The sequence below is a fragment of the Lampetra fluviatilis genome, chromosome 10 (genome assembly GCF_964198595.1).
Source record: "Lampetra fluviatilis chromosome 10, kcLamFluv1.1, whole genome shotgun sequence".
In the NCBI taxonomy this organism is placed as follows: domain Eukaryota; kingdom Metazoa; phylum Chordata; class Hyperoartia; order Petromyzontiformes; family Petromyzontidae; genus Lampetra; species Lampetra fluviatilis.
The window spans coordinates 15,677,159-15,702,669 of NC_136284.1; the positions used below are offsets into that span (position 1 = coordinate 15,677,159).

Below are 25,511 nucleotides of genomic sequence, written 5' to 3' on the forward strand. Positions count from 1 at the left end.
TCACCACCACCACCACCGTCATCACCACCATCACCACCATCATCACCACCATCACCACCATCATCACCACCACCATCACCACCACCAGCACCACAATCACCAGCACCACCATCACCACCACCATCACCACCACCACCACAATCACCACCATCACCACCATCATCACCACCATCATCACCACCACCATCACCACCAGCACCACCATCACCACCACCAGCACCACCATCACCACCACCATCATCATCACCACCATCACCACCACCATCCTCACCATCACCACCACCATCACCATCATCACCACCACCATCATCACCACCACCAACATCACCACCACCACCATCACCACCACCACCATCATCACCACCATCACCACCATCATCACCACCACCACCATCACCACCACCATCACCACCACCATCATCACCACCATCACCACCACCATCATCACCACCACCACCATCGCTGCTGTAACCGCTAACACACGAGGCAGTCGCCCACGTCTGTGGAATAATATCGTTTGATCTTCGTTTGAGTCATTAATGTTTTACATATCCATGTAATATTTGTATTGGCTATATATATTTAATTATTGCCAATATATTATCGCATTCCCGATTAGTATGGTTGGCTACGTACGGTGCGAAAGAAATTCTACATACATAGATATTGCACAACTAGGATGGATATATGTGGGTGGTGGGGGGAGGTGGTGGTGGAGAGGAGGAAGGCGGAGGGGGTGGTGGGGGGGAGGAGGCGGGGGGGAGGGGGGGAGGAGGCGGGGGGGAGGGGGGGAGGAGGCGGGGGGGAGGGGGAGGAGGCGGGGGGGGAGGGGGAGGAGGCGGGGGGGGAGGGGGAGGAGGCGGGGGGGGAGGGGGAGGAGGCGGGGGGGGGGAGGGGGAGGAGGCGGGGGGGGGAGGAGGCGGGGGGGGAGGGGGAGGCACAACCCGGACGTGACGTCCCACGTGACGTCACTTCCCGCTCTCCCACCCTCGGGACGTCGCCATTTCGGAGTGGTGTAGCGAGTGGCGCTGTTCGAGGTGAGGTCGCGGCGCGTCCCCCGCGGGGTTCCTCGCGGGGGGTTCTCGCGTCTCGCCGTCGATTATCTCGCTCTTCACTGGGCACGCGGCGGGTAACGCGCTCGCCACGACGCGGGCGGTGGCCGCTGGCGACGCGCCACCAGTCCGTGCGGGCCTGGCGGCCTGGCGGCGTGCACCATGCGGGGAGGGGATGAATGGGGAATGGCGGCGGCGGCGCCTCTGCGCTGCGGCCTCCGCAGCCTTCGCCGCGGTGGCGAAGGCGGCGGCGGCCTCCGGGGCCCCCTTCGGGGCAGGGCGCCGCGCGTGGCCATCTCGCCCCGCCTGGTCGCAGCCGCCCTGGGGCAGCGCCTTGATAGAGGGCGCCGCAGTGGCCAGGAGATGTTGACTACCTCGCCCGGTGTGCAGGAGGTCCGAGGGCTCCATCCCGACCCTGACCGCCTGCTGCTGCTGCTGCTGTCTATTTGGGGTCTCTGTCGCGTGGGTAAATTATCGGGGCTCCGCCGGTTTGTCCCTCCACATGTATAACTGACATCACGCGTTGACAAGTATTTGGCTGCTCCGACTCTCCGCACGACAAGCCACTTCGTCGAGGTTGTAATTTTTGATAGGCAGGTCGCTTCGGTCGCTTCTGAAGAAGAACCACGTAGCTCAGTGGGGCCTTAGCTGCTACATAAAACTAAAATAAACGAGAGCCTGCGGGGGTGACACCGCCGCCTCGATCCAGCACAGGAATCGATTCGCTATCATTGTGCTTAGGGGGGGAGCGAACTAAATACATATCGATTATCTTGTGTTCACAATCATATTATTCATGCTGGAGGACTCCGATGAGCTATAAAGCTTTTATTCTTTGGGTCTTTCGGTAAAGTCACGTAGATAGGTTCAAAGAATCGATCGCTTGTGTTGTGATCGAAACGTAATTCGTTTTGTTAGTTTTTCTTTGAACCTATCTACGTGACTTTAGCGAAAGACCCAGAGAATATGAATTCCTGCAGTCACAAAAGCTTTAAGTGAAGATCTAGAAAGTTATTTTTTCGCAGATGTCCAGTAGGGGCAGGTTATAACGCTACAACAACAACACAAACTACGTCGTTTTGCGTTGGAACTATGAACCCCATGTCCAACCAATCGGGGTATTTATTGCCTATAAACATTTGCCTGTTCAGCGTTTTTTTTATAAAAAAAAAACGCGAACCGGACTGCTGATGATGCTGAACGTTGAAACCGCTGGTCCAGTGTTGAGCCCCAGTGCTGCTGAGATGATGAGCTCTCAGAATACCGTGTGGCTGATGGAATGTGTAAAAACATACATTTGTTTACGTGGAGGGACTGAGATGGGATGGTGGTGCGAAACGTCTGCTGATTGTGGAACTTACAGGATGATACAATTGGGGATAACCCCACTCAAATTAGCAAGACATTTTAGAGAAACGGTTTTAAAGGCTCTATCCTTCCAATGTCAAGACTGTACCCACGTTACGTGTGTGTGACTTTCTCCGGATACACGCCGCTTGCGGCATACAGTGCTGGAAGCCGGCATTCGTTATCCGTGGGTGTTGTTGGCCTCATGATGAGCCGTGAGCGTGCTTCCTGCTTTAGTTTGTGCCACCACTGCCGATGAAATCCTCTCGTGTCCAGTTGGCAGCTTCCCAGTTTCTCGGCACGCTGCTGCTGATGGGGTTGTTGAATCGCGACCTTTCGTGAGAACCACAACCCGCGTAGAGGCTGTGGGATTTAACATTTGAATGAATAAACGTGGATTTTGAGAGGAGAGAGAGGGTCCTTCCGGTCCAATATGTGACGGACTTCTTTTGACCTTGGCTCGGTCGGTAGCCGTTTGCTTTACAAATCACCTTCACTTCCCAGTAGGCCAAGCCATCCTGTCAGCTGTGCCGCATTGCACGGCGAGGAGTGGGCTCCCACGGAACGATGCGCAGACGACTGAGGGATGATGACTAAACGAGGCGTCACTTCTGTATACTTTGAAAAGCAACTCTTTTGTCCATGGATTCGTCGCCAAGTCGATTTATTAGTGAAAAGTTTTTTTTATAACACGTGGAAGTTCATGAACACTAAACTGCGAGTCTTAATTTATTACCAAAGTGAATCGTGGATAAATATGCATTAAGTGTCAACCACAAATATGCTAACGGAGCAAAAACGAAAGTTCTTGGTTAAAGGAACGGCGATACATAATATGCAAACAAACAGGCTTATTAGATTTTAAATCGCCCTGGAAAGGACGCTATATAGGTCCGGAATAGAATAGAATTACGGCTGGTGGGAAGTCCCCCCAGTAGTCATGAAAGGCCTCACGTTGCCAATGGATTTCTGCGATTTTATTCACCGATGTAGGGTTGGGGCACCCCTCCTTCTATACAAATAACAACTCGACACAATCGTCAATACCAGTGGCCCTTCGTCGAGAATGGATTTTGTGTTATAAGGGCATCTATATCGGCAGTGTTACTAATGAATTAATATATTGAGTTTTTTGTGAATGCATCGTCACAATTTCATTGACCATTTGAGCAGGAGATGCACTGGCTTGTGTACTTATAAATTCCCCTTTTGTGTGCGTTTAGGTTTGCAGAGTGAGCTCCGGTTAAAAACCCCGCGCAATGGACGCGAACATGAAGGTAAGCCGCTTCACAAGCGGTGACTGTTCAACGAGAACACGAACGCCATCAGATATGCCTTACAAGATACTCTTGCCTTGTGCCAACAGTCGCAAGCCTTGAACGAGCCTTGAACACCAGATTCAAATAAATGCTCATTATGAACAATGCTGATTAAAATTATAGTTCTGCATCAATAGCTAGCCCCCCCCTCATCAGTGCAGTACTATTTCAGATGAAGGTATGATGTTTAAAATAGTTTTAACCTTGACATTGGTCAGATTCGTAGTCCATACAAGTGGACATGTGTTGACTATATGGAAGAAGCAATGCTGTACAATTAGATTTGTCTATGTCAATATGGATCAGTTTAACACGTATGGTCAATATGGATATTAGTATTTCAAGGTTGCTCTCCCAACATGAGTTTTATAATGAAATGCCTGGTACACACTAGAGCAGATACAATTAGTTTTGTTATTCACTACATGGTTTATTATAACAGCTGTATACTCTTTTGTAAAATACATGAATATGGCTCACCCTTGAATCTATAGAAATTCAGTTGAGCATTTGTTGAACAAGATTTATTTTCATGTCACTCTATGGGAGTCATAGACATGTCATAGGTGTGTTTTCTTTACTCACTCAAACATTGAATCAGAATTTTATAATAGCTGCCTGTGGCCTCAACCATTTGTAATCCCCCTTTGTGGGATCAGGAATGGTGATATATAGCTGTTGATAATACAGTGTAAATTATCTTCTGTGATGACGCAACATTTGCACAAAAACGCTTACTAAGCCTGGTTTAAATAATGAGTTGTATCTTGGCTGTGTTTGTAAATGACCACCAATATTGGTGGTAAACAGTTTTTTCTGTCAGTAAACCATGTTTACTGGCTCCATTTCTCGTAGATGTTGGCCATGAAATAGTCTGTCACCAAATACGGTCTTTGCCGAGAAATAAAGAAATCAAGGCTGCCGTGTCTAGTGTGTACAAGGCAAGAGGCTATGGTTAAAACGTTTCCTCTGAACCACACGGAAACATTTTATTTCCAAGCCAAATTTTTTCGCTCCAAGCCATCGAGCCTTCGTGCGTGCAGCTTTTGGGCATTTTTGCCGAATAACGGAATTATCTTCTTGTGAAAGTAGGGACGCAGAGACAATGCGGCACACACCTGCATTGCACAGCTGGCAGAGGGGTGGAGAAGAGGCGACCTTGCGGAGGAGAGCCCTGGGGGCCACACAGGTGTTGTGTGGCCCCAGGACACGCGAACCGCTCACACTCTCCCTTGTGGGCGGACGCAGTTGGGCTGCGTTGTGTTATAACCCACTTTCCAGTGTTGTATTCCAGCCCAAGCCTAGATATTATTGTTACTAAACTCGCTCCCCTCTGCTTGCTGGTTTTCCGGACAAATTTGATCCATGCTGGTGACGTGCCGAAGGCCGAAGATTTTCAGTCCTCCAACGGTAAGTAAATCAGACAAGCAAACCTATTTTCTCACATACCCATATTTTCTAGGTCCATAAACAAGTGTAATCCAATTGAGTGTCATTGGAGATTGTAAGCAGTCGACTCCAAAAAAAAAATCTATTGCCAATAACGGCTGTGAAGTCTCGCCTCCAAATTGCTCAGATTTGGGTGCCTATTTTCCCACCAGCTGTGTCGGCATAGATTTTCACTCGTGAGTAAAGGCTTTAAAAAAAAAATCTGCACTTATGTTGGAGCCAAAAAAGAGTAAAATTTTCCAGAACTATGGTTTACACGTATTGCCGATTCATGCAGTTGTATTCCGGGGAAATTGAAAAATGTATAGCATTTTAATTTCACCCGAAATACCACGTATATACAGTGTGTGCATAAACATATACTGTACGTATTCGTATGGATACATTTCCAGTCGTGTACACACATAGTTACGTGCTGAGTCTGGAATGCCTTGCAGCAATCCAACTGCTTGCGCTGTTTGACACTCATGTCCTGACACTGTCGGGACTTGGTGCCAAACATTACCAAAGTAACCAAATGCATATTTGGTATTCGAAACATTATCTTGTTATTTATGCTACTTCAGTGCAGGTATCTACATATAAAAACATTCCCAAATGATTAAGTTTAAATCTCTGTTTATTGTATGACTGCCATTGTAGAAAACTAGGTGTTTAACGATTCATTGCTAAAAGCCCGTTCTTACGCTTGCGTGAGAAAATATTAAAAATATCTGCAAATTACATGGTCGAGTGAATATTGTACAAATGAAATGGTTGATGAGGAACTATCGAATTGATACAAATAGAATTGGTTCTTGAATCAAATCATGGTGCCATATCATGACGATTCATCCAAATTGTAAGGCGGGTGGATCGTTACATGCCTAGTAGGAATCCTGTGCCGCATTAACAGAACGTGTTTAATTTAAATATGTATGTGAAATGTATCTGTCCACAATATCAACAGCATACATAAATGTGCATATACGGACACGTTAGGGATGCGTTGCCGGTTTTCGGAAAACGAAAATCCAGCCGAGCTACAACATTTCGGATGATCTGGAAACCGTTTTGTTTCGGATTGGTCTGAAAGTATAACGTCACATGTCACGTCCGTGCTTTTCCCAGCATAAGTGACAGTCAAGTGTCATCGATTGACATCACTTTTGTGAGCACGAAGACGCGTTAAATAATTATAATTACGTTTGTGTGCGTGATCAGAAAATGTGAATCCGAAATTGCCATTTTAAGTCCGAAATGTTTAAATCCGAAATGAATCCCTCATACACGCTTACGCATACATACGGTATAGAATTATATTGAAAACCACACTCTTTGCCCAATTGATGTGATACTTTTTTGGCTCATGGGAGGTGAAGACATCAGCTGGTTCATCCTCCATCTTTTGTAATAGCTTTGGTTTGGCCAAAAACTGTGCAGCAGTGTTGGGGTATGTGAGAAAAATATAACTTCTTAACATTTCTGGCTTTAATTAGCCAAGCCAATGGAACCTTTGACCAGCATTAACTTGCTGGTTACTTCCATTAAGTTTTGATTGTGCTTTTTTAAACTTTATCCAATTAGTGACGTTTTAGTTTGTCATTAGTTGATTGAGCTTTTTTTTTTAAAGCATCCCCCATTTTTGTATTGAAAACCTTGCACATTGGGATGGTAACAGTAATGAGCATAATGCAGTCAGTTGGAAGAGCACATGTAACCATGAGTGCCAAATGGCTCTTTGATGTAGCCGGTGGGTTTATTGGATGAGTCGCATTGTCTGCAAGCAGTGGAGCTACTGGAGACAGTTGTGTTTTCAGTTTTATATTTGATTACAGATCTCGGTAACCTCTGCGAATACAAGCCATTCAGCTGTGAACATAATATCTGTATTCTTTGGGTCTTTCGGTAAAGTCACGTAGATAGGTTCAAAGAAAATAACAAAAACTACGACGTTTCAATCACAACACCAGCGATCGTCGTCAGGAGGAGAAAAGAGGAAAGCTGCTGAGGCAGTCTGTTGTAAAGGTTTAGAATTGTTGTAGCCCAAGGGGCATACACGAATTGGGCGGGGCTAGTGATGTTTATGTGAGAAATTAGCATGTTAATGTTAGATGGGAGAGCGGTCTCCATGACGAGGGCGCGGAGGTGGCTATGTTACTGTGAGAGATTAGCAAGTTAATGGGAGATCGCAGAGCAGCAACGGCGAGCGAGGTGGCTGTGTTAGTGTGGGAAATGTAACTTGTTAATGTAAAATCAGAGAGCCGAAAATAACAGCCAGTTATGACTTAAACTGGTTGATAACGTCCTTCCAATCATTGCTCAGTTTATACCCATCTTCTCGATTGAAGTTGTCTGTCTGTTTTTGTGGATGGCTTCAGGAACAAATCTTTGTTGATAGCCAGTGGGTTTGCAAAGTACCATCGTCCTAGAGAAATCAATTGTATAATATCTGTGTTTGAAGCTGTAGCTGCAATAGATTTGTTTTTGCATTTATTAAAAATCCTCATTTACAAATGCAATTTGAGATTAGGGAGTTGTATTAAAAACACATACGCTTGCCTTCCTGGTGTCTTCTACGGTGAGATTGGTGTTAGACAAAATTCTACGTTCTGGGGCAAGACGACCATTAACATGCACAGAAATTTATTCATTAACTCATGAAAATGTAAACTCTCCATGCTAGCGTGTACATGCAAAGAGTACAGCTTCCAGGTATAAAGTTGAATACGTATCTGTCGTCTTATCTGTGAACCGTGCATGGCTACGGTTTAGCGGATCTGCAGTGCTTGCCGCGACGTGAATCTCGCAGAGAAAAAGTTTAGAGATGGGAAAAGAGTTTGAGTGCCGTTGTAAAAACTCTCTGGCTGAATCATGCACTGCACTGTATTATAGTGGTCCACGTGAATTACTGTTCCGCTATATTTCCCACTTTGGGGAGAGGTGGGAGCACTTCTTCACTACCTGTGACTTAGAATCGTCTGGAAATGCTAAAAACTGCATCAACATTAAGGCATATGCATTTTCTTGAGAGTTATGTGGAAATTACTAGGAATTAAAGGCCGAACTCTGGCAACGTGTGGAATTTCTAGAGTAGTGGAGGAAAACTGCATCCGGATCCAAAGTGTGTGTATTCAATGCACGCCTCTTAATAAGCATATCAACAATATACATCCTCAAGAATAGACATACAAGCTGTGGTAGATACTAATTACATAGAAGATAGAAATATGATGGATCCACATCTGTTCAGCATCCATTAATTTTAGCATTAGCTGAATCTGCTAAATCCAACTTGCGTGGTGCTTTTATCGATGTTGATACACAGCGTTGCGATAGTTAAACAGCTCTCACTACACATAAAAGATGCTCATTTCAACTCCGCTTCCAGCTATAAGTCACTGGCCTCCAAAGGACCAATCTCACAATTTAATGTGTCAATATAACTGAGCTAATGGGGTTCGCATTGTGAATGGAGGCGTGATGATGATGACTGGGTTAACGTTGAGCCTGCACCAACACTTTGTAGCTGTATGGCAGAGTGACAGTGTGCAATTAGGTTGGGAGGCTCATAGTCTGGTATCTGATGACCGCTCTGATCCTTCCCCCCTTAACAGTAAACACTTCCATTTGCATGCAAGGCTCTGCCAATCTCCTTGCAGTTGTCTACTTGATGTTATTTTAGGGCGCTATATTTCCAAGTCTAAAAATTGTGTTCACGTGAACTATTTCAATGATTGAACTTGGAAGAGGTGTTGGGCATCTTGTGATACATCCTAGGTATATAACTTATACAATAACACCTTAATGAGTGCATCTTTTCTTGAGCAATCCAGGATGTGCTGCTGTGCAAGTAATAGATCATTATCCATGCTAAACTGTTCTCAGTTCTATCTGGCTGATGGGAATTACATGAGTGCATGATCGATTATCAACATTTAAGCCTAATTATACTCTTGCATTGTGATTCAAGATGACCATCACAAAGCTTGTACAATGTGCATTTTGGATGTATTAGAATGTTGTGACTTTTAGCTTCTATTAGATGAGGTCACTTAACATTAGCATCCTTTAATTCTGTGTGCGGAAATGCTTTTACAAGTACCCCATCGTATTCGACATCTTGCATGTGGAGATTCTACCATTCGTTAGAGAACTACGAGATCATTTCATTATCATTTGGATATAGATTTGTGTGCTTTTTTATATTTATAAGATATTCAAATACTTTTATCATAGGCGATGAACTGATCAACAACTGTAGTCCCGTGATGTCTGCTTTTTATGCCCGTTTTTAAAGTCAATTTCACAATTGAACCCTTTTCCCCTGACCGGTATCCACTCTGGCGTTGGCCATCTAATGCCCCCAGTTGCGCTGAAGTGGTGGTAACAATGCATGTTCGTGCGATCATATCGTTCCTCTCTGTGTTGAGCGTGAGTATTTATGTTTACGCCAACGTGTTTTCGTCCAGATGGATCTGAGTACGGTCCGAGCCTTGCATCGCACCTGCAGAAGCAGCCACCGGACTTCCCAATTGTGGGTACGTTCAAACACATCATGGGGTTCCTCATTTTATATTCCGTAAATGCCAGATATGTTGCATGTTTTCTCTCACAACAGTACATTCAGCTCATATTTGTAAATCTGTCACAAATTAACCTGAATTTATATTTGATGTTTCCATTCGTTAGTAATAGCATTATATAATATGCAGCTGATCAATATGATAAACAGCCAACAACCACGATGATACAATGACTGCAATATCAATAGGCCTGCATATATTATAACAATACTGTAAGGCCTCGTTTAACACGGTAGATGCGTTCCTGAAAAGTGTCGCGTTAAGTGAAACGTGCATTAACGCAATGATTAAGTTTGGCGCGTTACGAGGACGGTGCACTCAGTAAGATGGCGGAAGAAATAACTGAGGGTCGCTGCCGCGGATTGTATCACACCGCACGGCCGCACAGGTCGAGAAAATAGTTTGTCCTCTGCCGCTCAGAAAGCACGTTATAACGGTGTGTGTTATAATGGTACATGTTATAACGGCACGTGTTATAATGGTACATGTTATAACGGGCATGTTACGTGTTATAACGGCACATGTTATAACGGGCGTGCTCCATGTTATAATGGTACATGTTATAACGGGCATGTTACGTGTTATCATGGTGCATGTTATAACGGTGCACGTTCCGTGTTGTCCTAAAAGTATTCCCAAATGGATGAACCACGTTATTGTGAAAACGTGTTGTGTGAACACCACGCGTTAAGCGAGGACTTGGCGTACTCGCACGCTTTCAAATATTTGGTGTCTGCTGTAGCTGGTGTGAATTGATGTAAGATTGTTGATAAAAATGTATTCAAACTATTGCTGTACATTATGCAATATAATGTACAAGGAAATGTTGCACAACTGTCTTTACATTGACTGTGTGGCACTGTCTGATGTAACACGCTTCGGTTTGCTTTCACGTAAAACCTGCGTGCTTCGTGACAGAAAAAATACACACTGCACGTATCATTATCATTCTACACGTGTTAAAAACAGGATTTGTAAGATGGTAGCAATTAATGGAAGCGTGATCAAATGTTTGTTTTGCCTTGTGCTGTTTGTAGGGTTGAAGTGTATTATGGAGCACCAAAATGAAGGAATGGCACTCACGTATTCGTGCAGTCAGTGCAACGTGGAGGGCACCATGCACCTAGCCGCTGCTTTGGCCCACATCCGCGGCTATAAGCACATCCACAAGTATCTGGTTCGTACAGATATTGTCTTACAATACCATTTATTTAGTGTCCAAACACAACCGCATCTCCGGATGATTCACACGGGGAACAGCATAAAATGTTTATCTATACGCACATGAGCACAAATGGATCGTGCAGTACTTTATAACGTGAGCTCTGCAATGTTGATGTCGCTCAATAACGATTTGTATTGCATTAAACGGGAGGAAATTCAATAAAAAATGTATTGGTTTTAATTGCACCTTTTTTGGGGGAAATTGCCAGTACACCACACGCAGAAGAGCATGCTTTAATGTTGAAGTAGTCATGTGGAAAACCTACATGTTGCCTTGCAATATTGGGGAGGGCACTCATCCATAGCAAAATGTTTCTGGTAAATGGGAAAAATTAAGGCACCCCCTAACTTTTAACAATGGTGCTGGTTACGATTACAATTGTAAGAAGTTGTGCTTTAATTTTACATTTAGTAGTTTTTTTAATCAACATATCTTCTGTTCCCTGGAAATACAGCAATCGTTTTACCCTGAGAAGTTAAGCGCGATTGGGCCAGAATGTTCAAAGTCTGAGCAGCTGCAGCAGCTTATACCAATGGCTTTGGAAGTAATGCAGTTGGAAGGCTGGACTGCTGACCAGGTATGCGCGCGTGCACACTAAACACGAATTTACCATGAGAGGTTTTAATAATTCTATCTGGACACTTTTAGTCGAGCTCTGTTTATACATAGGCACCTCTACGTGAAATTGTCCATCAATGTTGTAGAGTTAGTTTAACACGTAGTAGTCTTTCGCGACCATTGTTATTCATAATAAAAGTTTTTGGGTTAGATCGCGGAAGTAGAAATGTGTTGCAACCCTCCACCATCTGACACAGCCAGTAAGGTTTGTCACATAAACAATACGTGCCAATTAGTTACTACTTCAGCCCAGCAGTGTGTCGGAGAATAAATCCACAATTTACAATTTGAGTACCACGTTTAGCTGGTAATTACATCCACCACCACCAGCATATTTGCCTGAATAGTGCCGCAATCCACCTGTTTTCGGTCTTAAATAGAGCAAGATGACGTCATCCCTCTAAGCCAATCATGTGCAGAGGGGAAGGGTTATTATAATTCTATAACAATAGATTGTTAATTGCAATTGATTTGCATGCGTTGCCTTTCCTTGTAAAGGCAACACATGCTAATCAACGGTGAATACATTTTTTTTAAATTAATAATCTTTTGTTAATCGCTGTTGGTGGATTGCAGGTGTATTGCGTCACAGTAATTTTATATAGCGTCATTCATGCAAAATTATATACGCTGAAATAAAATATATTTATTTTTAATTATTTGCCATATTGGTTTTCATCTAAGCAGTTAATGTCTTCTGTGCATGCATTTTGTAAAGTATAAATATGTTAATCTGGTGTGTGCAATTTTTTTTATTGTTGTAGATAAGCAAAACCAAAATGTATGTTAAAAAACCTACTTATGAAGATCATATTGAGAAAAAAATTGTGCGTATCGAAGGGAAAGGTAAGGAGTGATTTTTGTGTGCTTTTGTGATGTATCGCGTAATATGATGATGTCACGTAGCTGGCTTGCCGGGTACTTGAGGTAGAACCAAATTTAGAAAAAGGTCAGATACATGACAAGATGAACAGCGCACGAATAGACTACTGCATAAAAGTAACGCACAAACACCACTTTAATAATGGGGAAACTGCTTTACGGTGCTTTTTAAAGGAAGCGAATGTACTCGAGAGTAAGGATGCGTTGTGCTGTATGTGAAAAGGTTAGATTATGTGAACATCCATAGAAAACGACAGTGACGCCATGGACCATTACTGACCGGGGTGTACATCACAACACAACATATGCAGCGGGCTGCCCCTTTATTATTGGACATTACTACTGTGGTTGTTTTGTACTTGCACATTGCTGCCTCTACAGTATATCTTGGAATGTTTAATTTGGAGTCGGCTTTGTTGCTTGTTTCGAATTTGAATGGTTTTTATTTCTCTGCGTTAGGTCTGAAGGAGCACATTAATGCTTGGTCCAAGAGTGAGCCCCTGCTTGGTGAGTCTACTGGACATGTGTGAAAACGAGCTTCATAGCTCATCTGATTCCTCCAGTATATATAATATTCTGACTCTTGAGTCTGCATTACATGGCAACATGGTAGCGCACCTCAGACATGATCTCCCTCATTAGGTTTTTTTGCAGGGCGATTGCCATGTTTGTCCACGTGTAGGTTTGTACCTACGTGTTAATGCATGTAATTTTAATTCACACGCTAATGATTACACTAATATAATTATTATTTACAGTTGTTTGTCAATCCACATCTGCGCTGTCGCTGTTCGGGGTTTGACAACGCTTCGCCACGCTGGTAGTCAGTGCTGACTTGTGAAGTCAGGGGGGACAGGACCAGCTCAGATCTCGTTTTCCATCGGTGTTCACCGTGGCCAGGAATCAACTCGGTTTGCCAGCTACACTAACGACTGGCCCCACAATTCCTCCAACGATTGTGTGTGTGTCGTATTTATGTTGTATGTCTGTATTTGCAGGTGTGGAACACATAATCGAGAATCGACATGTAGGGAGGCCTTCAGAACTGTACTACACATGTGACCTGTGCTCAGTCTCTTCCACGATGATCAGCATCCTCAGTCATCTGGCCAGTGGAAAACACCGCACCAAGTACCTGGTGAGCGTGCATTCACGTTGCATTGTCCCTCATCCTCCTCATTGGCCACTCTTTTGGAGGACTGACTTGCATGTGGATAGATTTGCTGAAGTTTCATTGTTTATGACGGTGACTCACCCAGTCACCACAATGCTCACCAGCGTATGAGTCCAATTTTTTGTAAAAATTATTAGTATGAGAAATCAGTGGGGAAAATAATTTAGATTAGGGGAATAAATAATTAAAAGTCACAGACGGAAAGTAAGCATTAACGCTGAATATACATATTCTATGGGTCTTTCGGTAAAGCCACGTAGATAGAAAAATAATAAAAAAAATATCACGACGTTTCGATCGCAACATCTTGCGTGTTTGAGATTCTGCTTGGCCTTGATAGGCCTCATTGTACAAGGGGTCACTATTCGAACCCCGTTTTATTCATAATGTCCACCATTCACGTTGACAGTGTTTGTGTACCATATTGTGTGTTTATAAGCCACTTCATTGGGCTGCCATTTGTGACCAGGTCGTTTCTGAAACAGAGCTGTATAGCTCAGTGGGCCTTGCCTTGTAAAATAAATAAAATAGTTGAGGTTTATTGGTGCCAACTCCAGGCTCTCTCTTTGGATTGCGTCGACTGTGGTTCTGTGGCACCAACCGCTCTGAGCCCAGCAAAGAACGTTTCTACCACTTTCAATTAACTCACTTGAATTTATTCGAATGTCCAGCACTCTTAACAGCACATTAGCCCACACAAGTACAGCCTGGCTGGGAGTACAACTTCAAATACAAGGCAAATACATGTATTTAATCTAAACTAGTGAAACCAAACCCATCTTGATGGTATTGTGCAAGAATTTGCAGGGTTAACCAAGCACAAGTGACGGCATACCAAAATTGAGGTTATATCTGAGTGTAGAAAACCTAACTGGAAATATACTGCAACAGTGGCTGTTATACTTTATTTATTAAGTAGATTTACCAATGTGCTCTTTTGCATTTTACGTTCACAGCAAACGTATCAGCCGCTGGAGGAGGCTACAATTCCCAAGGAGCTGAAGGGGTCTGAGCGCATGATGCGTATACGTGATATTGCTAAAGAGATCGTCAAGAAGGAGGGAGTGAAAAACTTCAAGGTAAGCGTGTGACCCAGCCCTGCTTCATCCTCCAGCCACTTACATTGAGACATGAGCAGGGGTTTGACAACCTGCGGCTCCGGAGACGCTTGCGGCTCTTTAAGGACTGCTGCTGCTTCATGACGATATTTATTAAGGACCACCGTGTCTCGTATTCACATTGCATTGCGGCACTTAAAATATAGTTTTTTTTACTGAATTTGAAAAAAAATGGCTCGTTAATTTGGTTGCTGACCCCCTCCCCCCCCCCCCTGGGCATGAGCAACAAGGGAATGCGTGTGAATATGCAATGCGACTACTACCTTGTAAGCTAATAAATCGTGAAGATTGTTGCAAATTTGAAAAGCCGCACATGTTAATTGCTGTACAAACAGTGGTCTTGTTTGCAGTGATTATATTCACATTTTATAAAACAAGGTGAAGTGTAGTCTATTGTATGTGGTAATATGTTCAAGAGCTGAATGCCATTGGGGGAGACCGGTGTCTTTCTCGCCATCCACCTGTGGCTTGTTTTTGTGGAACTTTCAACACAACTAATACTCTTCTTTGGGTCTTTCGGTCAAGTCACTTGGGTTTCTTTGAACCTATCTACGTGACTTTACCGAAAGACCCAAATAATAGGAATTCCTGCAGTCACGAAAGCTTTAAGTCAAGATACAACTAATACTGTCATCTCGGCAACATGGCTGTCATTCATTTCCATCCAGATATAATCGGTAGAGCTAAATAAAGTGTATTAAACAAGATATCAACACGGAATTATCTTAGGAGCACAGTTAAAACGCTAGACCGAGGCCCGGCCCTCACCTGTTGGAAAGCCACGCTGTGCGTGAACAGTTAGATGAGGTTATACACACCTTGACGAAGATATAGGGGTCGTAGGTCATGCTGCCCTCTGAGGTCCAGGGAGGCCTGCACCGTACGTAGCCAGCCGTGCTAATGGGAGGAGCGGGGCTAGCAACTCCACGGCACTTCTCGTTAACTAACACACGTGTGGTGTGCTGCATTGTTGTGTTCAGGTGAAGATGTTGAAAACCGATGAATTCAAGCCCCCTGTGCCTATAGCACGCCAGACTGACAAGAAGGTTATTAAACGACCATATGTAGACGGTAAGGTCTTGTAACACCTGACTTCACCGATTGTGTTTCATGTCTTTGCTTGTGGCTTATTGACAGTAACATATCAAACGCTTACATTTAATTTTAATTGTGAATCCTTTAAAGCACCTTATGGCTTTTATTTAGAACATGGTAAAATATGTAACTGCACAAGGTTCGAGCAATAGACCCCAGTAGTGAGAAACTGCAGTTCCATAACTAAACGAAATGTGGCAATAGCGTGGCACAGTCTGCTGCACCTGGAGATGAGCGCTTCTAGTCGCATTGCTTGTTGTGTTGTTGGAAATGTCAGCAATCTCAGCTGCATAGTTTGTTTAGGAAAGGGAGATTGTTGTCCTTCCCCCTCACCTCCGATGAGCACGGTTGGCTACGTACGGCGCGAAAGAAGTGCAACATAGATACCTATATAAAGACACAGATTACAAGTCGTCATTGCTTTGCATGCAGTTTAATTTCTAAGCTTTGGGAGTGCAATTTAATTCCTCTGCTAGCACCACTGTTCTCCTTGGACTCTGTGCTTTCTGTTGTGTGGGAAGGGGCCAAGGCACACGCCACTGTCTGCCTGTTAGTATCTGTTTGCTTGCAGAGCAGTAAAGTATTATGGGTAAATTGATTTTTTGCAAAAAATGGGCACAGACTTTTTTTTAAACAGTCAACTACTTAATACCTTTCTAAACCTTGTAACAGTCTGATATCAGATGCCATGATTACACAGCAGGCAGTTTTAACAAGATTTACAACAGTATATTAAAGTGTTATGTTTCCATGCATTTAAAGGATTAAATAGGTATTTTAGTTTTCAGTTAATTGACGAATGTGATTGAGGTGGATGTGTTTCTGCAGGGGGTGTGAGCTGGGTGTGTCCGTCTGTGTGTGTACTGCTCGACTCCGTCCACAGCTCCAGACGGAAAGTTCATGGCAAACAAGATGCCTCGCTTTGGCATGGGACCCCCCCCACCTCCACCATTCGGTAGAGCAAGTAAGCCACCTTTGGAGTTGCTATTTAAGAAATGAAGCTACTATTTCATGCAATGTAGTTATTTTTTTTCAATCAACGTCGTTGGGAATCGTGAGTGAGCTAATTTGTCGCGATTGTGTAATTGTTATCGGTAATGTTTAGACTTCTTACATCGTGGGGGGCCCTACGGCATGGATCGCAATCCCATGTTTGGACGGGGGGCACCCAGACCGATGGGGCCACCTTTACCACCCCCCCTGGTTCCCAGGTACCATGTGGCACACGCACAAGCTCCGTAAACATACATTACCAGAGTCTCAATTTTTGAGTGATGGCGACAGACGTGGAGAATAGGTTTATCGAATTGAAACATCCATCAGGAGTTTCTCGCCATCATTGCTAAATGTTTTAAGCTAATATGCACTGTTAATTGCTTTAGTTTTATTTACTGCCTTTGTTTTTGTGCAAGCGCTGAAGTTACAGTACATGTAATAGACCATAATAAAAACGACACATTAAACATTGCACAGAATTTATCAGACACTCGACAATATATGTGGGAAGTAGTCTTAATTAAATTTTCCCCTCAATTTTGGTGTATAAACGAGCTGTTCTCCAAAGACATGTCTGACTGTATCGCCGCCGCCCCTCTCTGTCTCAGAGATCCATACGGATATGAACAAAGGCAACGTTACCAACCTCCGCAAGCAAGCTTTTACGAAGAGGTGTGTAATGATATTTGCTATTATGTCTGTAGTGCTCGAGTAAGAATACTTAATGCCTTTTTCTGCTTGTACGTTTTTGATCCACTCAATGATTGGACTAAGAAGTGCCGATTATTTGTGATTATTTACAGGAAGATGATTATCTACCACCACCACTGCCACAGGGGAGACTGACAAATGATCAAATTCTTGACAGCCTGGTAAGGAGAGCAAGCACTGCACGTGCTTATATGTAGTTAATTATCTCAGGTGTTTACACTGCGCTTTTTTTATCCAACCCTTGAGTAAATACAGCAGCTTTAAAGGCCCAAATAATATTTTCCTGGAGGTAACATATTTCACTCTTGGAGGCTGTGGTCGACATGTTTGAATTTTGCCTTTCAATAACCAGTCTTAGGTCATCAGCATCATCAGCCATGGTCTATTCACTGCTAGATGAAGTCCGAGCCATCGCCATCCCTCGTGGCTCGCGTAGTCCACTGTTGCCAATTAACGTTTCACCTTTGTTTGCGTATGTGTAGGTCAACTTTAAAATAGCAGGAGAGGAGGAGGCGTCTGCAGCCCTCAAGGCATCCAACATTCTGACCCAGGCCCTTCTGCAGTACCGTCTGAGAGACATTGGCCGTCCGGTAATGTGCTCATGTTTATTTGTCCACAAAAGCTTTTTAATGTTATATAATGGTAGTCAAAATAAGCTTTATAGTTTGACATTTATATTTTGAGGCATCACCAGAGTCGTGACTGTTGGATACCGAGAATTTGCTGCTTTCTCCCTGCAAGTTCTGAATTCACCGGTCTATGCAGAGACATTAAAACACTTTTCTTAGACCGTTTAAGGGGATGAATGCCAAGTCGTAACAGACAAGTTTTGAATTGTACTATATTAATTCAAACCATGTTGGATATGAAAAATACACAGCCACCAAGAAGGGAGTGCTGAGTTTTAAAAATGACAATCGTATTTTTGTGTAATTGATAATAAAATTGTAACATTTTTCAAATTAAACTTCTTAACAGGAACCAAGGGAAGCACAAATGGGCTTCAATCGCACCCGGAGTTACGGTATTGGATTTGCATCTCACGTAGTGCACATTTTTTCTTGCATCTTAGAACAATTCTAAATGTTTACCAATGTACAAAACTTAATGAGTAACGGTTAAATGTAATATCTATGTACAATCAGTGAGTGGTGTATTTGCTTGTGTGTGTGTGTTCAGACGACGGCTACGCCTCTGATCTGCCTCCCATGAGGAGCTCGGGGATGTCTCCGCTCCGCATGCCCCGGCCCCCTGGGCCCCCGCGGCCCGGTGCCATGCCCATGAGAGCCATGGCCTCCGCTGGGACTGCATCCAGAATGAATGACTACTCCTACTCGCAGTATGACTCCTACATGTGAACCGCTAGTCCATTCTCCTTGTAACGCTACACCAGTTATTATTGCAAGTTACTGGGGGGGGTCGGTCTTTAAAAACGAGACTACCCCCTTCTCTTGAGTTCTCACCTGGTTAAACCCTAAATAGGTCTTCAGAATAAAATGTTTTTATCAATTCCGTATTTTCATCCAAATGTCATTCTACCAAGTATCCATAATCTTTATTGATGTACTAATGCTTAACAAATACATTGTAGATTGTTTCAAAGCAATGTGTGTTAATTTTGCTCGAGAAATGTGACAATTAAATAAGATTGTACACGCAGGATTTTACAATTTTCAAAAAGTTTTGGACTGGAGCTGCTTGTGAAAATTAATGCAACAAAAACTGTGCTTACTCAACATAGGTTAAACATGTTTCGGCACTTAAAGACATGTAGTTCATTTTGTGGATCTGAAAATACTGATCAAGAACACAGTTTCAGCATTAGCCTTGAGCGTCCACAAGCAGAGAACATCCACGGCTCATCCAACAGCAGCAACGGGCTGCTTGAGTTCAAATGTCATGCCCCAAGATTGTTTTGTAATTCTTCACTGTTACACTTTCTAGTAAACACACATGTTGTACCACATTTGTTGCATTGAGTAAAGGTGTGGAAATAATAAAGTTTTTTTTTACACGTAAAAGCATATTGTTTAATTGTTTTTCACCTGTTGTAAAGATGGTCCTTAAGTATATCTAGGATAACCTTTTGTATCTAACATTTTCCCATGAGTGTAATGTTTTTAAGACGTCAATAAAGTGGTTGCTTTTCAGTAAAATACGTGTAGTTGTGTGGGCATCAAAGCAACCAAATGGTAGTGTTATGAATATTTAAATGAAGATAGACATCAATAGATGGCTTTGACAGTGCTGAGCAAGCACACTTCCAAAGCATCGTTAATAAGTCATTTTGCTTTGTTTAAAAATAATTACGTATAGTTTTTTTACCCCTCTGTCAAACCAGGGTATGATACATCAATGCCTCCGGGAAGGGCGTGTCGCGATGTTTGTGCGATCCACTAACCCCCCTCAACACTGCCGTATTGCAGACGTGAGCCACCAACACCACCCGGCTAGAGGAATGTCTTCCTATTGATGACTAAACCTCGGCATTACTATTCAGCACAATTTAGCACAACGAAGGGTAAAAAAACGGGTACATTTGCCAAGAGGTCGTGTGATTTGTGGCGTATGATGGCTGATCACCGTGTTAATTATTTGCACAATAGAGCAGATTAAAACATTACCATCAATTTCAAAGCTACTACTTTTTGACGGTCAGTTTTTCATTCTTGTCCAGAGCCTCTCTAATTTGTACCGCACTGGCACGGGGAAAGAAACGTGCTCGTGACTGGTTTGGCTAATGTTGATTAAGTACAGTGGATAATGGGATCATGGACAATAAGTCCAGGTTGTAACATGACGTGTATTAAACACGTGGATTCATCGCCGCGACACGACTCGCCCGCTCACTGGTCAGGCATCTGAACACGAGGCACTTCTACTGGGCCAGCGGTGAGCAAGGAGCGCGTCTGTCTTTGTATTAAAAGAAACATTCTGAAAGGACGTTTGGTTGCTGTGGGGTGTTTGCGGTTTTTGTCTCTTCATGTGTAACTGCCCTTAGGTTTGTTGTGGAAACAATTTAGTGGTGACCTCAAGTATTGTGTTGCGTGGTGAGCATTTCTCCTACAGCAGACTGCCAACCATCTCTAGATTTAGCAAAGCATATTTTCAAACATCAACTTTAATATAAAAAGCTTAATTATACAAACTAAAGGTAGACAACACCCCAACCTCCTACCAAATTACTCGATGCAAGGTGTACTTCCATCTGTCAAACTGAAAGAGCCAACACTAAAGTTCTCTTAGTTTCAGTGTGTTAAGTTCCTTGTGCTAGAGGATAACATGTTGATCCATGTGGAAACCCAAAACGATATAAAATGCCTTTCTCAACTCATTGATGGTAAACAACGCGGTGCCCAAGCGCAAACAAATCGCCTCGCGCGTGCAGAGCGCCCGCTGGATGTTTTTGTAATCGCTCGCAAGTTACTCGCTGGTTAGGGATACTTCACAAAGTATACACTTGGTTAAGCTATTGATGTTCATTATTCTTACATTTAATTCTCAGAACCCGTGCTGGGTCAGGCAAAGAGGGGTGGGGGGCGGTCGGTTTGAAACAAAAAATGTCCAACAAGGGCGGTAGCATCAGACAAAGGCTGAGAGAACAACCTCCTCCTCGCTGCCGCCGTGCTGCACCATCGCCATCATTCACCCCACTTTGTTTGGCCGTGGGAGCCGCTGCTGGTTGCCAAGGCGCCCTCGGCTCGGCACTCCGAGGGGCAGGGGTCGCATTCAACCGCGAAGGGCAGCGACGCGCCCCCCCTCCCCAGCCTCCAGGCAGTGTCGAGTCGCCGTCGACCTGCCGCAGAAGACGCATCTCGCTTCTCCCACCACGTGGGCTCGTGCGGTCACGTCCGTCCACGTCGTCCCGGGCTGGAGGCGAGTCGCCCTCCTTCCCGCAATGCCCGTCGCGTGTGCTCCACGACCACTCGGCATCTCGGTGGCTCGTGCGGCTGTGTGCAGCTTCAGTAAATGTGTTGAACGTCATACTCTTAGGTTTTTTCGGTAAAGTCACGTAGGTAAGAATAAAAATAAATTATAAAAATGATATTAATATTTGTATTCTTACCTACGTGACTTTACCGGAAAAATCTAAGAGTATGAATCCTTGCAGTCACGAAAGCTTCAAATCTATGTTGAACTTCTTTCGCACCGTACGTAGCCAACCGTGCTCGTCGGAGGTGCGGGGCGACCTCGCGTGCGCCGTAAAGCTTGCGAATGCTCGCGTGGCCTGTGTGGCGATGGTGAATTGTTGTTGGGGCGATTCGGTGTGCGCACAAATCACTGCTGTCTGTTTGATCGCGTGCGCATTTTGAATGCCATCGCGAAATGAGAACGTTGTACTTGTCTTGGTATTCGCGATAATTCTGCCAGAGGTTTCTCTTCTGACCCGTGACAACGCGGCGGTGATTACAGGAGACCCGGGCTCGCGTCGTCCAGCACAACAGACGCTGCCCTTCGGTCTTTCGACCCAACTTTATTATTTGTAACAAATACGAATGCGGCCGAGAGCAAATTAGTCGGTGGCGGCAAGAGAGGAATTCGTCCCGAGCATCTCCGAGGGGTCGCGTCAGCGCTTCCGTTGCGGTTCGATTCCGTCAGTCCGCCCTGGTTATTAACTGTCGAGTGTATGAACCGTAACTAGACTGCGCTGTGTGGTTTTTACAGTGGACGTTAAAGGTCTCGTGACGCCATCGTTCAAAAAGAGTAGGCCAGGCCACACCGTCTCTTGCTCAGAGCTGCTGGTCATTCCACATTTCCGTGGCGGAGGCCCGGCGCGTCCTGAGAGTCGCTGCAGCCGACTCGCTTCACCGACCGGCAGGCACAATCGGAACTGCCGCGTTGGCTCCATTCACGGGGAAGTGCCCCCCCCCCCCCCCCACGGAGGGAAGTTGTGCAGCGGTATCCCCGTGGCAACACGACACACTCACGGCTCGGCCGTGTTAGTTTAGAGAAAACCCACAGGGCGATGAGTTACTCACCTCGCTGCCCAAAGACGGTACAGTACCTTGTTTCTAAGTTGGTATGATGTATAATGTGCTACGATGGACACACATTGGCAGCGAACTGTGTTCATGAGTGGAGCTTTAACCCCCTTCACACCCCAGCGCTGTTGTGTGCGGGGCGCAGCAGCGATCTCGAGAGGGCACCGCGTTCATGGAGCAGCAGCAGCCGCCGAACTCGCAGTAAGATTCACTTTGATCCTCACTGGCACTGCGGCTAATCGCTTAACTGACCACTGCTCGTGATGCACAGTCGTTGTGACCGGCACGCACGTGGTTCCGCGTGACCTGGAGTGCCCTCCCACGTGGCAGGGAGCCGAGGGGTGGCGGCCCCGCGCAGCGCCACGCGCACCCCACGGCGCGCACCCTGCAGCTCGCTCAGCCTCGCACGGCGAGCGGCAGGTGAGAAGCGCTGGGCACGTGGGGCTCGCCACAGACACTTCCCCGGTCGCTGCTTCACAGTCCACTTCACGTGGCTGTGGGCAAGTCGTCCACAGCACAGCCACTTGGTGTTCCCACGCGATCAGAATCATCATCAACATCAACTTTGCTCTATCCTCTGCTGGATGATGAAGCCCCCCCCCCCCATCCCCACTATGTCGTCCCCATCCACCATGCTTCTGCGACAACAATCCGTTACATTCGAGCGCACGAGCTCAGCGCACCTCTGCCTCTCTGCGGTAGTCACCCTCTTGGTGTTGTGTCGTCTCCTCTGGCTTCCCGCGTGTCTCCCGGCTCATGCAGCTGCTCTAGTCCCCTTCCAGCGATGCGCCCTCATGCAAGCACTTTCAATTGCCACCATTTCATCGTTACTAACGCCTTTTTATATACACACATCGTATTTCATGTTCTATGTTACGTGCATGCTTTGTGCTCTGTGTATGAATGATTCGCTTTGTTTGCTGGGGAACTCTTGCAACTGCTGTCAACTGGCACAAGACCCCCTTGGGAATGAGACGTGAACCTCAAGAGCGTTATCCCGGTTAAATAAAGACTTATTAATAATACTGTAATAGTCATTGAGTCATTATACGAGTAAAACACTTACATCATCGTTTTGTCCCTTTTGGCCTGTGCTCCGAAATGGCGATTTTTATATTAAAGTTGCCGAACACTCGCGCGTATCACGTGGCTGGGCCACTGACAATGCCGGATCCCTCGTCTGTGTGCGCAGCTGCCCGGCCTCCACAGGCAACCACAAGTCCGAGTCACCACGACGGCGTCCTCCTGTCTGGCATTGAGGATGGCATCCACGAATTGCGCGTTCGCGCAGCGCTCGTGCAGTAATCTCACCTACATTTAATACATGTTTTCACGTGGATAACACATCTCGTTTTTTGCACTAGAAATAATAAGACACTCGTAATATGAATTGTAACGTATGGAAACGTGTGTGTATCGGGAGTTGGTAGGGTGATCGTCTACCCCAGCGCTCTTCATCGCAAAGCCCGCGGGGCCCGTCCTGTGTAGGGTATTTCACATTCTGAATGACCCACGCCAGTGGTGGAGGGTGCCTCCAGTTAGAGACAGCATCACTTGGCAGCGTAGCCAGAATGAGAACGCAACCAATGTACAGGGTGCTTCAAAACAATGTGCACACTTGCGAGAATTTGCAACGATGCCACGAGAAGTGCTGCCTCCTCCGAGCTCTGGAGACCACCTAGAGAAGATTCCAGGCACGCGTTGACAATGATGGCGAACACGTGGAGACTCTTTGACTTTTTCGAGCTATTAACATTTACATATCTTATAATATTGCAGTGAATTATCCGTTCTTTTTCCATTAAAACGATAGTCCCATATAAGTGTTAAAACATCCTTGAAGCACCCTGTTCTGCACCAGTCTTGGGCTCCCACCACATCTCAAGCCGAATACACTGCAAGCGCCTCTTTAATGGAGAGCAATGATGATGCAGCCACTGCCATCACACCGCACACATATTCAATCAATCCACCCACCTGCACACATTACCCGAGATGAAACCCGGATGTAGACTCGCTTGCCTGCTCAGCCCGGAGCGACGAGTTGCCACCATTGCATTCTGAGACGAATTAAAGTATTAAATTAAACATTTAGAACCAGAAAACTTAAAATGTGGATTTTACTGTTACAGTCAATGCAGATATACCACCTTATTCTCGGTGCCTTGAGGTACTGCTGCGTTTATAGGACTCATGCAACGAATGGGCCTGCCTGCAGTGCAGTATTCAGTGCACCGTGAACCCAGTGACCCCTTACCTGCGAGTATTGACACATTTTCCCACTGGTTTACAATATAAATAGCAAGCTAACATTCGAGTTATTTCATTTTCTTGCTTTCTACAATGAAAAAATTATGTATGGAGCCAGCATTAATAAAGTTGTGAATTCACCATCGGTACTCGTTGTCATGATTGTTGCTTGAAGCGGTCTTTGTACACCGATGGCGTTCCAGCACACAATATCCCTCCAGTGAGGATGGTGATGGAGCAGCCAACACTATTCCAGCCATTCAACCCAATCGAGCAGACACACACCTGTACAACTGGATGCATTACGGTGCCATTGCTTATATCTGTTGACCCCTTGCCCACAACTATTATCTGCGCGGTCAGGTCGAGCTGGTATCCGTATTACCCACAATTATACAATTAATAACAAAAGGGAGGATGGCGTCAAGGAGCATAACCCATCAGGCAAACTTCGGTCATCCTCGCAGTGGCTTTTGGCGAACCGTTAAACAAAGATGATCACTGCATCGCGCGCTTTCAGATGCGCTTCTGGGGCCGTCTGGAACGCTCTTCCTTCCGATATTCGGAAGCCACTTGAGCTATGCACTTTTAAATAATGTAGATTGAAAACGAATTTCTTTAGAACTGAATCTTGTGTTGATGGGCCTTCCCCCGCACCTCCGATTAGCATGGTTGGCTATGTACGGTGTGAACGAAGTTCAGCTTATTTACATATAAGTGGCCGATTG

The 25,511-nt window shown here is 44.9% G+C and overlaps 2 protein-coding genes across 4 annotated transcripts; both read left to right on the plus strand.

The window, feature by feature from the left end:
- The first annotated feature begins 968 nt into the window (after window positions 1-968).
- On the plus strand, window positions 969-19,575 carry LOC144934622 (uncharacterized). 2 transcript variants are annotated; one of them, XM_078860633.1, is made up of 18 exons: window positions 969-1,037; window positions 3,623-3,676; window positions 5,104-5,128; window positions 9,619-9,687; window positions 10,770-10,909; window positions 11,412-11,534; window positions 12,340-12,421; window positions 12,917-12,964; window positions 13,456-13,595; window positions 14,588-14,710; window positions 15,730-15,820; window positions 16,728-16,808; window positions 16,950-17,055; window positions 17,449-17,512; window positions 17,644-17,712; window positions 18,034-18,141; window positions 18,530-18,575; window positions 18,731-19,575. In XM_078860633.1, the coding sequence occupies exons 2-18, from the start codon at window positions 3,659-3,661 to the stop codon at window positions 18,907-18,909; spliced, it is 1,512 nt and encodes a 503-aa protein (XP_078716759.1). In that variant the 5' UTR covers window positions 969-1,037; window positions 3,623-3,658; the 3' UTR covers window positions 18,910-19,575. The 2 variants fall into 2 exon arrangements, with proteins under 2 accessions (XP_078716759.1, XP_078716760.1); XM_078860634.1 differs by lacking the exon at window positions 5,104-5,128 and having other exon boundaries at window positions 977-1,037; window positions 9,619-9,683.
- A 1,505-nt stretch (window positions 19,576-21,080) lies between these two features.
- LOC144934353 (uncharacterized) lies at window positions 21,081-24,924 on the plus strand. Of its 2 annotated transcripts, none has more exons than XM_078860037.1 (4): window positions 21,081-21,427; window positions 22,657-22,734; window positions 22,864-22,953; window positions 23,726-24,924. In XM_078860037.1, the coding sequence occupies exons 1-4, from the start codon at window positions 21,112-21,114 to the stop codon at window positions 23,836-23,838; spliced, it is 597 nt and encodes a 198-aa protein (XP_078716163.1). In that variant the 5' UTR covers window positions 21,081-21,111; the 3' UTR covers window positions 23,839-24,924. The 2 variants fall into 2 exon arrangements, with proteins under 2 accessions (XP_078716163.1, XP_078716164.1); XM_078860038.1 differs by having other exon boundaries at window positions 22,679-22,734.
- The last annotated feature ends 587 nt before the right edge of the window (window positions 24,925-25,511 follow it).

Coding starts and splice junctions, on each gene's coding strand:
- LOC144934622 (XM_078860633.1), top strand. Junction 9,688..10,769: donor ACCGGACTTCCCAATTGTGG/GTACGTTCAAAC, acceptor TGCTGTTTGTAG/GGTTGAAGTGTATTATGGAG. Junction 15,821..16,727: donor TAAACGACCATATGTAGACG/GTAAGGTCTTGT, acceptor CTCCGTCCACAG/CTCCAGACGGAAAGTTCATG.
- LOC144934353 (XM_078860037.1), top strand. CDS start 21,112: ATGTCCAACAAGGGCGGTAGCATCAGACAAAGGCTGAGAGAACAACCT. Junction 21,428..22,656: donor CACGTCGTCCCGGGCTGGAG/GCGAGTCGCCCT, acceptor TTCACACCCCAG/CGCTGTTGTGTGCGGGGCGC. Junction 22,735..22,863: donor CAGCAGCCGCCGAACTCGCA/GTAAGATTCACT, acceptor CCCACGTGGCAG/GGAGCCGAGGGGTGGCGGCC.